This window comes from Syngnathoides biaculeatus, chromosome 1 (genome assembly GCF_019802595.1).
Source record: "Syngnathoides biaculeatus isolate LvHL_M chromosome 1, ASM1980259v1, whole genome shotgun sequence".
NCBI classification, from domain to species: Eukaryota; Metazoa; Chordata; class Actinopteri; order Syngnathiformes; family Syngnathidae; genus Syngnathoides; species Syngnathoides biaculeatus.
The window spans coordinates 7,883,958-7,896,444 of NC_084640.1; the positions used below are offsets into that span (position 1 = coordinate 7,883,958).

At 44.2% G+C, this 12,487-nt stretch overlaps 2 protein-coding genes across 4 annotated transcripts in view; one reads left to right on the plus strand and one right to left on the minus strand.

Moving 5' to 3' along the window:
* gngt1 (guanine nucleotide binding protein (G protein), gamma transducing activity polypeptide 1) overlaps window positions 1–12,487 on the plus strand; it is a 65,731-nt gene that overhangs the window by 11,914 nt on the left and 41,330 nt on the right. For 2 of the 3 annotated variants that reach the window (XR_009794021.1, XM_061813208.1), the window contains exon 3: window positions 5,721–5,827. The gene's annotated coding sequence lies outside the window, so the exon portion shown is untranslated. Of the gene's footprint in view, window positions 1–3,866; window positions 3,985–5,720; window positions 5,828–12,487 lie in introns of all 3 variants that reach the window. The other variant, XR_009794029.1, reaches the window with a different exon arrangement.
* The window catches only part of calcr (calcitonin receptor), a 37,086-nt gene continuing 24,617 nt past the window's right edge, over window positions 19–12,487 (minus strand). The window contains exons 12-22 of the mRNA XM_061813092.1: window positions 12,055–12,223; window positions 11,875–11,985; window positions 11,681–11,793; window positions 11,368–11,459; window positions 9,333–9,459; window positions 7,083–7,236; window positions 5,690–5,750; window positions 5,486–5,552; window positions 5,131–5,349; window positions 3,893–3,934; window positions 19–1,554 (exon numbers count right to left, since the gene is read on the minus strand). Of these exons, the coding sequence (XP_061669076.1) occupies window positions 1,336–1,554; window positions 3,893–3,934; window positions 5,131–5,349; window positions 5,486–5,552; window positions 5,690–5,750; window positions 7,083–7,236; window positions 9,333–9,459; window positions 11,368–11,459; window positions 11,681–11,793; window positions 11,875–11,985; window positions 12,055–12,223 (1,374 nt within the window). The 3' untranslated portion in view covers window positions 19–1,335. The remainder of the gene's footprint in view (window positions 1,555–3,892; window positions 3,935–5,130; window positions 5,350–5,485; window positions 5,553–5,689; window positions 5,751–7,082; window positions 7,237–9,332; window positions 9,460–11,367; window positions 11,460–11,680; window positions 11,794–11,874; window positions 11,986–12,054; window positions 12,224–12,487) is intronic.

The following is a 12,487-nucleotide window of genomic DNA, read 5'->3' on the forward strand; positions in this document are numbered from 1 at the left end:
TCTATCTATCTATATCTATCTATCTATCTATCTATCTATCTATCTATCTATCAAATCTTACATAAGTTGCCCTGCGATTTGGCTGGCAACCAGTTCAGTGTGTACCCAGCCTCCTGCCCGATGACAGCTGAGATTGGCTCCAGCACTCCCGTGACCCTCGTGAGGATAAGCAGCTCAGAAAAGGGATGGATGGATGTTACATAAGTGTGCACACCCTCTTATAACTGGGCATGTGGCTATCTATCAGTTAAATGGTCGGCACACATCCGCCACCAGTTAAGGTGACTGCGATTCACCCCAAATAAGGTTCTGATGTTTTTATTTGGCAGACATTTTCCCCACATCTGTTTGAGTGATTTTTGTTATGGAAGCAGGGTTGAACATTTTGGCCATAATTCCAAAATGTATGTTTTGTGCATACAGTGAAGCATGATGGTGGCAGCATTCCCCCCCCCCCCCCCCCACCCGGGCTGTAACTTGGGCTTTAATTATGACCACCTCAAAATACCTGTCGAGGGGAGCACAAAACCTTCAGGCTTCAGCTTGAAAGAAGAAGAAGAAAGTAGTCAGGAACAGCCTACTAGAACTTCTGAATTATTTCAGGTTAATCAGAGAAACTTTAAATTGCGCCAGGTGCATGCTGACTCCTGTTTAGCATGGCTTTGAATGTGATGTGCTAATTCCGAACACAGGTGCATTCCCAGTAATGAGGGTGTGCAGACTTTTACAAAAACTGTTTCCTCTCTGAGGTTTTTTTTTTTTTTTTTTTGTCGTTCAGGATATAGGTCACGATGATGGAATACGTTTTTAAATGATTTCTTGCTTTTTTAAAGCAGAAATACTTTGGCTTTGAAATAGAGGTGTGTAGACTTTTTATACCCACTATCTCCGTATGTGTGTGTGTTAGGGTACCATATCTGTGCTCATTCAGACACAGAACGGCCCATCTAGTCTTTGACCAACATCTTGTACCCTTTGGTATCGTAGGTGAGAATAGAAAAGCTTGTGCCTCTCTTGCCGTTGATGATCGTCACCAAAAACGTCAATATCGACATCACACCCTCTCTGAAGGACGGCACCGCCATCACAGTTATTTCCGTTTCACGGCCGGCACCGTGACACGTCCAAAGCCTCACAGGCATCGGCGTTGTCACGAAGCAGCTGCAATATAAAGTGATGGAAGCGACTCCCTCTCCTTCCCAGTCTCCCTTCAGTCTCTTCGTCTGAAGAAACTAGCCTCTGAGATCCAGTACAGGCCACGTAGATTTTTTTTTGGTGGGGTGGTAGTGGGGGTCAAACATAATACTGTCGCTGCGTTGCGATTCTCTGTGCCTCTCAGGGGATCTCGCCCACTTTCAGCGCCACCAGTATGGAGTCGTCTTTGTGGCGTCCGTTCAAGTGTTCGCTGTTGCCATCCTGGTGGTACATGAAGGGAGGGACCTCTGTGATGGAGGTGGCCGTGTACGACGTGGAGCGCATCGAACAGTGGTCCTTGCGTCTCTGACCCCACTGGGTTTTGTACTGCATCCACTGTCTCTTCAGGGCCGCCTGCACCTGGACACAAAGATACTCTTTACTTGAACAATAGCGGTGCAACGACACACGACTGTAAAATTTGCTAGTTAAATTTTGACCACAGCCACATTCCCGTATGCAAAACAATAATGGATTCTGCAGTGAGGCCCTCAGCAGTAGAACAAAATCCCCTTTTAGGAAGCCGTTTCACTTTTTATCCTGATCATCACTTACAGTAAAGAAAATAAGTATTTGAACACCCTCCTATATTGCAAGTTCTCCCACTTAGAAATCATGGAGGGGTTTGGAATTTTCATCGTAGATGCATGTCCACTGTGAGAAATAATCTAAAAAGAAAAATCCAAAAATCACAATGCATGAACGATTTGTGATACAGCTGGAAATAAGTATTTGAACACCTGTTTATCAGCTAGAATCCTGACCCTCAAAGAGCTGTTAGTCCGCCTTTAAAAGTCCACCTCCACTCCATGTATTGTCCTGAATCAGATGCACCTGTGTGAGGTCGTCAGCTGCATAAAGACACCTGTCCACCCCTTACAATCAATAAGAATCAAACTTGTAACATGGCCAAGACCAAAAGCTGTCCAACGACACCAGAAACAAAATTGTATCAAGGTTCTGCTGTCTCCAGACCTAAACCCAATAGAAAATCTTTGCAGGGAGCTGAAACTCAGTGTTTCTCAGCGACAGCCCAGAAACCTGTCTGATCTAGAAAAGATCCGTGTGGACGAGTGGGCCAAAATCCCTCCTGCAGTGTGTGCAAAACTAGTGAACAACTACAGGAATAGTTTGACCTCTGTAATTGCAAACAAAGGCTACTGTACCAAATATTAACATTGGGTTTCTCTGGTATCAAATACCTATTTGCAGCTATATCACAAACAAATTATTTAAAAATCATACATTGTGATTTCTAAATATTTCTTTTTAGATTCTCTCTCTCACAGTGGACATGCACCTACGGTGAAAATTCCAAACTCCTCCATAATTTCCAAGTGGGAGAACTTGCATTCTAGTAGGGTGTTCAAATACTTATTTTCTTCACTGTATCATGGAAAAATGTCTCCCCTGGAAAGGATCCCTGGTCCCGAAAATTTTGTGGGCTCTCCCTCGACACGCGTTACTCGTAAAAGCAGAGCCGATCGTCATGGGCTTTAACGTGGCAAAATCCATTTCAAAACATCTTGATGGGTTAGTAGCCACGAACCAGCCAAGACAACCGCTAAACATAGATTTTTGTTTGTTTGTTTTAAGTTAACAACAAGCTACGTCATTGATGAAAGAAAGCACTGCCCCATTAGTGAAATGTGAATAATCACCCTCCTAATGCTGACATCTCTGACGCATGAACACTTATGCAAAATGGCCTGATTATAAAAAAATGACAAAACTAATTGTTATAATGAGCCCAGAGAAAGACTAGCGCGTCCATTTTGAGCATCGCGCTTGGCACCACAGAGACAGGCTGTTTGTTTCCCTGACCTCTCGCCAGAAAGGCGCCTTTGTGGGACAATAACGCAGGTTGTGCAGTTTGGATTTGACAAAAAAAACATAAAAAGGGCAGAGTGGACCACAGCTGCAGTAGCCCATATCCTGATTAAGGGAGCCATATTGGTCGGTTCCGCTAGCGACAGTTAGCATGTTAGGATCGCCCACATTCGCACGTGTCTCACTTGTTGGCGCGAACTTTTTGGAGTACTGGAGAAAATACTTATATGTACACAGATGAGAACCTGGCCTCATTCCGGCAAACAAAAGAACTGTTTAATAGCTCATGCGGACTGCTCGTATCAGGACCGATAAGATGGACTGATAAAATGACAACCTTTAAACCGTCCCGGATTTAATTTCATCACGCGCCGAGACCTTGCGCTTGAAAGCGGCTGTTGTACGATGAGAGCTCTGAAAGGTCTCCGACATCATTTACCACCTCGAGCTCGGGTTTAATGGGTAAATCTCGTCTATTCATTTGAAAGAGTCGTGAACAAAATTACAACCTCCGGCAGTCTGATAGTTTTGCAGCTCGGTTTGACTCTTATTTGGTGCCCTTTGACGGATGAATAAGTCATGCGACCAACATCACGCTGACGCGGCCATGTTTGAGAAACGCACTCGTGCACTTTGAGGGATGTGGTTTTTGGTCAAGGATCCGGAGCGGGGAGGAATGATTGAAGTGAGGCTACATTTAAAATCTTGCTGCAGTTTTAACACTGGGAACTTCTTCCAAATCTAAAACTGATGAATCAATTCCTAAAATATGCATCATTTTTCATGGCATTTTGTTGTGTACTAACGGAAGCCTTGCACGCTCCTCTGTTACATGAATTCAGGAATAATGTGCAGGAATATCACTCACCTCTCCATTGAAGAAGCAGAATATGGTTGCCACCAGCAAACCCTGCAAAACAGCAGTTTTTCCACTTCAATTCACATCTCCACACTTCCAAGGTCAATTAGCTTTTCTAGGACCTAATAACGGTGTTAAACCCAATATAAATTATGTACTGCACTTCTTCTCCTCTTCCTTTCGGCTTGTCCCGTTAGGGGTCTCCACAGTGTGTCATATTTTTCCATCTAAGCCTATCTCGTGGATCTTCCTCTCTGACACCCACTGTCCTCATGTCCTCCCTCATCACATCCATCAACCTTTTCTTTGGTCTTCCTCTCGCTCTTTTGCCTGGCAGCTCCATCCTCAGCACCCTTCTCCCAATATACTCACTCTCTCGCCTCCGGACATGTCCAAACCATCGAAGTCTGCTCTCTCTAACCTTGTCTCCAAAACATCCACCTTTGGCTGTCCCTCAAATGAGCTCATCTCTAATCGTATCCAACCTGCTCACTCTGAGCGAGAACCTCAACACCTTCATTTCTGCCGCCTCCAGTTCTGCTTCCTGTTGTTTCGTCAGTGCCACCGTCTCTAGTCCGTACATCATGGCTGGCCTCACCACTGTTTTAGAAACTTCGCCCGTCGTCCTAGCGGAGACCCTTCTGTCACATAGAACACCAGACACCTTCCGGCAGCTGTTCCAACCTACTTGGACCCGTTTCTTCACTTCTTTACCACACTCACCATTGGTCTGGATTGTTGACCCCAAGTATTTGAAGTCATCCACGCTCGCCATCGCTTCTCCCTGGAGCTTCACTCTTCCCCCTCCGCCCCTTTCATTCACGCACATATTCTGTTTGACTTTGGCTAATCTTCATTCCTCTCCTTTTACAGTGCACGCCTCCATCTTTCTAATTGCTCCCTTCTTTCACTGCATATCACAATATCTTCTGCGAACATCATGGTCCATGGGGATTCCAGTCTAACCTCAACTGTCAGCCTATCCATTACCACTGCAAACAGGAAGGGGCTCAGAGCTGATCCCTAATGCAGTCCCACCTTCACCTTATATTCTTCTGTTACGACTGTTACGGCACACCTCACCACTGTACTGCATTATGTAATTATGTACTGCACATGACATTTTTTTGTTTGTATTCACGCTGCATTCTTAGTAGATTAAAAGCCTAATACTATAAAAATACAGAATTAATGTTTATAATAGTGAAGAACAGAAACACATTTAGGTCTTGAGGGGTCTTGCATACCTGGTAGTGCATGAGTATGTGCATGATGTACTCGTAGACTTCCCCCGCCAGCCTGTTCTCAGGCCTCCAGGGGAAAATGACAAATTGTATTCCCAGAAGGGGCACAAGGATCAGCGTGGCTCTCACAGCCTTCATGTACATGTTGGACTCTGCGCGATGTGTGTCTCTCAGCTTGGTGACCAGGACTCTGATGATGTTGAGCAAGAAGAAGAGATTCACCTGCAGCAGAAGAAAAGTCACAAAGGATCGAGGAAAATTCCGGAAATGCAAATGAATGATGTCGTCGTTTGCCTGCGAGCGTTTCTTTGACGATGTGCAGTGACACACGGGGTTATAAATAGAACAGTCGACTTACGAGGAGAGCTGCCACTATAGGACCGTGGACTGCATACAGCAGATGGGTCTCCACACTCATCCAACAGCTACAGAAAGAGTACAGGATGGGGGTGGGGTTGGGGGGGACATCAACCATTGCAGTGTAGAGTCCAAAGCACGCATGAATGCGCACACAAAAAACAAGCGCGTATCTCGATGTCGACGGGTTCGGCAATATACTCACTTGTCGTCAAAAAATGTTTTTCTCGCCACAGCATGGATGGATGCGGGCACGAGAGGAAAACCTTGAAGTGAAAAGACAGGCGGCGCGTGAGGGCTCAAGGCAAACGCGTCTTATTTGTCATCAAGGCAAGCCAAAGCCGTAAGTACTTTTCATGCGTCGACTGAAGAATATGCATTGTGGGTAAGTAATCGGGCAACCCTGAGAGAGGCACTTCTGTCTTAATTCTGTTTTTGTTGTTCCGAACCGAACGACACGGGAAAGTGTTCACCCTTTAGTAGACAAGGACCAGGACAAGCACTTTGAGAATGAGTGAGACAATGTGTATGCGAGGGGTGTCATTCAAATACTCCTTATAGATTCCTCTTTCAGCAAGGTCATACTATATGTGCACAATTATCATCTGCCTCTTGCGTCCAACTTGCTTTGTCTCACAGAAAAATATTTCAATATCAGAGGGAGGAACAAGGTCTACTTCATTTTTTTTTTTTTTTTTTTTTTTTAAATCCTTGCACTCAAAAGATTCTGAGGTTGTCAGTAACTCATTCACTTCCGTTGATGTCCATATTTGTCACTCGGAGCCGAATAGACATATACCCAAGTCCGTATTTCAAAGGGAATGCGTGGCAAGCTAGTCTGTGAAATTCAGGTTTGCAAACCCGTGTAATGACTGGCAGAACACTGTAGATGGCGGTGTTGCATCGCCCTTTTTTCCACATCAGTGTAGCTTTTAAGGAGAAGATGGAGATAATGTTGTGAATCTTGGGTTGTCATTGCAGTTCAAAAGTGTCAGTTGTGATCATGCGAGCAAGATGAGTCAGTTTATGGCTTGATTAATGAGAAAAATCACTGATCTTTAGCTCTAGGCATGCAAGAAGTGAGTCAGCGTTGCTCCTGGCGCATTTAGCAGTGGTAAATCTGTCACTAAATTATGACTTCAAAAGCCCTTTTTTCATCTATTTTGTTGTTTTTACAGTTTGAATTGTCACAAAAGCAAAGAATACCAGCATCAAAGTTATTGTATTGCTTTGTTTCTTTTAACAAAGTGCTTGCTTTCTTTTTTTAACTCACAAATGGGTGTTTTTTTTTTTTTTTTTTTTTACTCCAAAATGGGGAAAAGGTAGAAAGTATTTTATTTTGGTAGTGCTTATTTTTTTTTAAACAGCACAAGTGCATTCCAAATGCTCTAAAATGGCTGTAATGACCGAATAAACAGAATATATTTTCCCAAGATTGCTTTCTAATCAAACTTTTAGCAGATTGCAGCTGTGTCAAACGTTATTAGATGATTTTCTGCCTTGGAGGTTCTACTGGTCAGTTCAAATGGAGAGCAGGCCCAGAACTATTTTTGCAGCCTTTTGAAATGAAACCAAAATCAGAGCAGAAACGGACTCACCCCAGCCCAGGAGGTAGTACCAGTGCAAGTGCTGCTCCTCGGCGAACACGGCCACCACGATGAGCGTGTGGAGGTAGATTCCTTCGCAGAGCATCCAGAAATAATTGCATCCCAGCATGTACATGTGGAAGAAGTGCAACAGTTTGCAGCCTTCCTGCAGAGATGAGCCGCACAAGCATTTGGTCAACTACTTCCATTTCGACTTCCATCTGTTTTATTTCCTGCTTATACTTAAAAAGGCTGCTGGTTTGATCGCACCATAACATGTCCCTCGTGCATTTGGGAGCGTTCAAATTGTACAGGTTAAAGGTCAGATTGATGGTGAGGAAAACTGAATTGAATGTCACAAAAATGTGCAATTTTGAACAGGGTTGTAGCAACTTTTTATGACCACTGTATCAGTGTGTGACTTAAAAACATAAACTTGAACATTCTTTTCGACGAAAAATATAATCTGCTCTTTTGTTTCTGTTGTTGCTGTATCAGACGAAGATATTAGAAATATCCAGCTCAGAAGAGATGGATGGATGGATGGATGTTTTGTGCTCTATTTTGAGTAAAGGTGGATTCCACTTTTCTGACAGCACAACTAATTGTTTCTCTCAGGAGTCCCCTTTTTTTGGGGGGTGGGGGGACAAACCGGACAACAATTACTCGCAGTGCTCCAACCTTTTACACGAATGTCCTCTTCGCTTAATCACATTTCTGTGGGCCCCAAACAGAATGCAGATGTTCCCTTCTGAACCCTTTTTTGAATTGCAGATAAGCAAGATTTGTCTGCAGCCACAGACAATGTTCTGCTTTGCAAATCAAGCCTCCGTGGATCTCGGTGATCTATTCTCCTCGTGTCCTCGGGTGTACTGACTGCTTGGAAATTGTGAAGGATTTCTCGCAGCAAAACATAGTCAAGTGAAGGAAAATGTCTACCTCTACTAAATCACGAGCGGAGAAAACGGGGGGAAAAATGCTTGTCTGCGTTCTTGAAATGACAAATGATTTTTCTTGACAACAAATGTCCCATTTCGTGTTTTGAAACAGGTTTATAAATGGAATTCTTTAGATGAAGGGCAGAGAGATATTTAAAAGTGTCACACTAGGGCAAAAAAAAACCCCAACACTTTTCCTCTGACTGTCGAAGGGATCTTAACTGCTTGCAGTTTGTTTCAAACTCTTTGTGAGTGAAGCTCTGATGAAATCGGAGCAGCAGGTTTTCACATCAAACGCAGATGCGCGTGCTGTCAGGATGTTTGTTTTTAGATGGCCAAAGATTGTAATGGTGCTGCGTTTGCGGTGTGCCAGGCCCTAACCCCCCCCCCCACCTCCACTCCCGCCTCACATCTGCATTAAAGTATTAGACTTGATTTATTTTTCTTATTCTTTTGAACAAAAACACGAGAAAGAAATGGCAGGATCATTTTGAGAACTGAGTCACATCTTTGACTTATTCCAAACAGGATTAGTGCCTAAAAGGTTTATTTATGTTCTGTCGTGGTAGTGAAGCATTCCTGCGAGACAGATTTATCACCAAGTATACAGAAAAACTTGATTTGAATAGCTCAGAAGTTGCCAGGGGGGGAGAAGAGTCTAGTGACACACCGCAAAAATATCACACTTTGCTGGAGAAAAATAACTACGCCTTCTAATAGTTCTACTTGGAAAGTTCCAAATATAGACACTGTTTCAGGGTCTGTTGAACCACCACCCTACAACGCACCAGCGGCCGCCACCCGCACCTGCTCCAAAGGTGCGTGCTGTGCAACTTCCGGGCGAACTAATCGCCTGGCCCCTGCACCACCAGAGGGTCTGGCATCATAGCCGTCCAACCGAGCCTCTCATTAGAAACCCCTGAGCTCGGCGTCCTGGCCGACCTCCCCGAGCTGTCCAGCTAAGCAACGCACGTCTGGCGTCCTGGACAACCCTGATGGGCATATCCGGTACCCTCTCCCGTTCGCACAGTTTTGTGGGAAATTTCTTGACTTTTGAGGACATCTGGGATCCGTCGCTGAGGAAGTCAGCTGGCATAACTTTTAGTTACCCCACGACCGTAATCTGGACGAGTAGTACTGAAAATGGACGGATGCTTTTAAATCTTAATTTCTATTTCAGGCATGAATGATTTGATCATGTTGCACCAAACCTTCCTTTACCAGTATTGGCGTTCATTTATCCAGCAGTACTGTGGAAATGTGGCAGCATGAGCACTTCTTCCTTTGTGGCTCGTCACAATTTTCAACGCATGGTGAAACTCACGGGGTTTCTGTCCACCACTTCAGGGTTGTTGACCACAGCGACCAGGTAGATGATGGTCAAGGCGGAATTGAGCACGTAGGAGCAGAATAGGTTTTTGTGGAGTGTGATCCTTTGGCAGCTCAGACTCCTGCGTGATGAAACGATTAGGACTGATACATCGGCATAATGACATTTTGCAGTTGAACCAAATATTTATGATGCAGTGAGTTGTGTGTGGATGTAGTGAGATGGCAACAAAAAAAAAAGTTTAATTCAATTGATAGAATTAATTCTGGTTAATGTATTGCTGCATATCATGGCCATACCCATCAAATGGTCCAGATTTGAACCTCAATTGTCACAAGCCATCGGTGCGAAGGGAGAACCCAATAGCAGGACTCCGAGGCAAAGGCATAGTGTCCAGTGGGTTTTATTTCAGAAGTTGTTTCCACACACGGTAACAGTGCAAACTCACAAAAGCAAGGCAATGAACTGGCAAATGCCAGTGACAAAAACTCCAATTTACCGTATTTTCCACACTATAAGGCAGTTTGCATTATAAGGTGCACATTCAATGACTGGCCTATTTTAAAACGTTTTTCATATATAAGGTGCACCGCATTATAAGGCACATAGAATAGAATAAAAAGGTACTTTGTTTGTGGAACAATGGAGCCTTTAGTTACAAGGATCTGTTTCCCCCTCGTGCTTTTGTGGGTTTTCTCCAGAAATTCTGGTTTGCTCCCTCTTCACAAAAGCACGCATCCTCAGGAAATTGAATCTAAATCAAAGGTTTGAATGTCGATCCCAACGGTTGTGTGTGCATGTGTACCCTGCGATTTACTTGCAACAAGTCCCGCATGTATCCCGCCTCTCACCCCAAATCATTCCTCCTCCTCAATTTTTACCATTTTTGCACTCAATTGTTCCATCGCTGTTTAATAAGCAATGCTAGCTTTGTTAAAAATGAGCCCACTTTATTTTTGTTAGGATCTGACAGGAAATGTGAAATCCGCGTTTTGTGCAACACAACTGCACAGCAGAGTGTGGGTTGAATTTCCACTTGAGGGATTATTATGAATACAATGAACCCAAAATGAATGGACTCAAATGATGCCGCTATCACCCATTGTTTTATTAGGTTAGCCATTAAAAAAAGAGATTTCGCCCTTTCCTGAAGAGCTGTTACATGTAGCTAAATTCATTTGTTCTTCGTACTCCCTCCCAAATAGCTGCTCGTGCACTTATTTTGGTGTTGTAGTAAGTAAATACCGCATATATTATGTTTTTGCAGATTTTTGAGAAGCATGTAAAGAGGAGGGCAGTTGTGCCCTTTGACCTATTTCTACTTGGGATTATTGACGTTGCAAGCCTCACATCTGGAGCCGATAACGTATTGGGCCTACAATACTTGAAAGGATTCTGCTCTAAGTACACTGAAGTTAGAAGAAAGCAGAAACAAGGCGAGATCCAGCTTGTCTGGTTGATTCATTTCTCCCCGAACAGGTCCAATGATTAGTGATCCCGCATCTGCTAAGATATACACGATGGCGTTCAAATGTTTCGCAGCACAGGGAGCGTGTCGTGCAGGATCCAGACTCCACAACCGCCGCTTTTAAAGCGGCAACGCGCAAGATTTAGAGGTTCAGAGCTCAATAATAGCAGGGCAGGGGGAGAGCTATTACAAATGTATTACTGAACTGCAAAAGGAACCAAGTTGCTATTCAATTAAGTAGCTAAATAAAACCAAGCGCAGTCGATTAAAGACGCGTGAATGGAGCACAGTGATTTGGGTCAGCTAAAATTAACAATGGCTAACCTCTCCTCTAACACATCAACATAATGTTCTTTGAAGCAGGTGAATTGAAAAGACAGCGGCGAGAACACGAATCGCGCCTTTGCAAAAAATAGCGAGCGACGAACGGCAAAGCTCCAATTACCAGATGAAAATTGCGACGTAGCAAAATATCCACCGTAAGACACACATCGACCCTCGCGTCAAACTGATCAATGCAATGATGTTCAAGAAGGAGCGAGGTCAGGGGTGTTACAATACCTGAAGTAGAAGAAGATGGCCAAAGAGACGAGCAGGGAGGCTATAGATAAGGCGTGACCGACAATCGCCATGTAAAACAGGATGTACGCTGACTGGGAACAAACACAAGGGATGCATTGTTATAGTAGTCATGAAAAAAAGAGGTTGCATATTGAAGAATCAATCAGTCTATTTTTGGTACAGTCATTGTGTGGATTGGAATGCAAGTAATGGGCACGCTCTTAGTAGAACCACACAGAGGTCCTTCTTTATTTCATTGGTACACACATCACCAAAAGGCATTACTGTATAACTAGCTTCAGAAAAGTATTACCTTCAACTTTGCTTTCGTGTTTTCATTGCAGAGTGTGTAGTTAGACCAGGTCCTGTTGGTGTCAGGGTGTCGAAACCACTGCCCGTCCTCCCCGCAATACTTGGTTGCCTTTTCTGCGCCAAACAAATACAAATGTGAAAATACACGCGTTCCTTCTTGACCGCTGCAACTACTAATACCGGCATAACGCGTACCTGTAGGGTCAAAGTCAACAAAATAATTGGGGCAGTTTTGAGAGGTGTGAGTGCCGGCCGGAGTATCTCCCCAGCACAACCAGCCGTCCCAGTTCCGACTGCAGTACACTCCTGCCGCAGGAAAAACTCGAGTTCAGGTTGTTTATGGGCTAGCAAAGCTGAGAGCAGTGAGGTCATTACTTGATTTATTATAAGGAGGATCGCTCTTCATTTTCTCAAAGCATTTATACTGGCTGTCAAGGATTTTATTCCTCCCGAGGTCCTGCTCATCGGGGTTCGCCAGGGGGTCCGCCGTGCTCTCGTCGGCGAAGTTTTGCGCCGTATCCCCTGAGAGTTGCGCACTCATCCCCTGCGTGGTCAGTCAGTATCAAGCATAGGCCTTAATCTGATCAATAATATCATCAGTATTGCTGATCAATATTTGCATTCCACCAGCGTTCTTCATTCTCTGCGCATGACATGGATCGCAACGCGACTGTTGTAGTTGTCTTGGACATTTTTTTGTCCCACATCTGAGCAGGCTGCTTGATCAGGTCATGCACGTAGGCTTGATGGATATTTATCAGATGGATAGTGCATATGGGGTGGGGGACAGGCGGGGTCTGCGTAATGA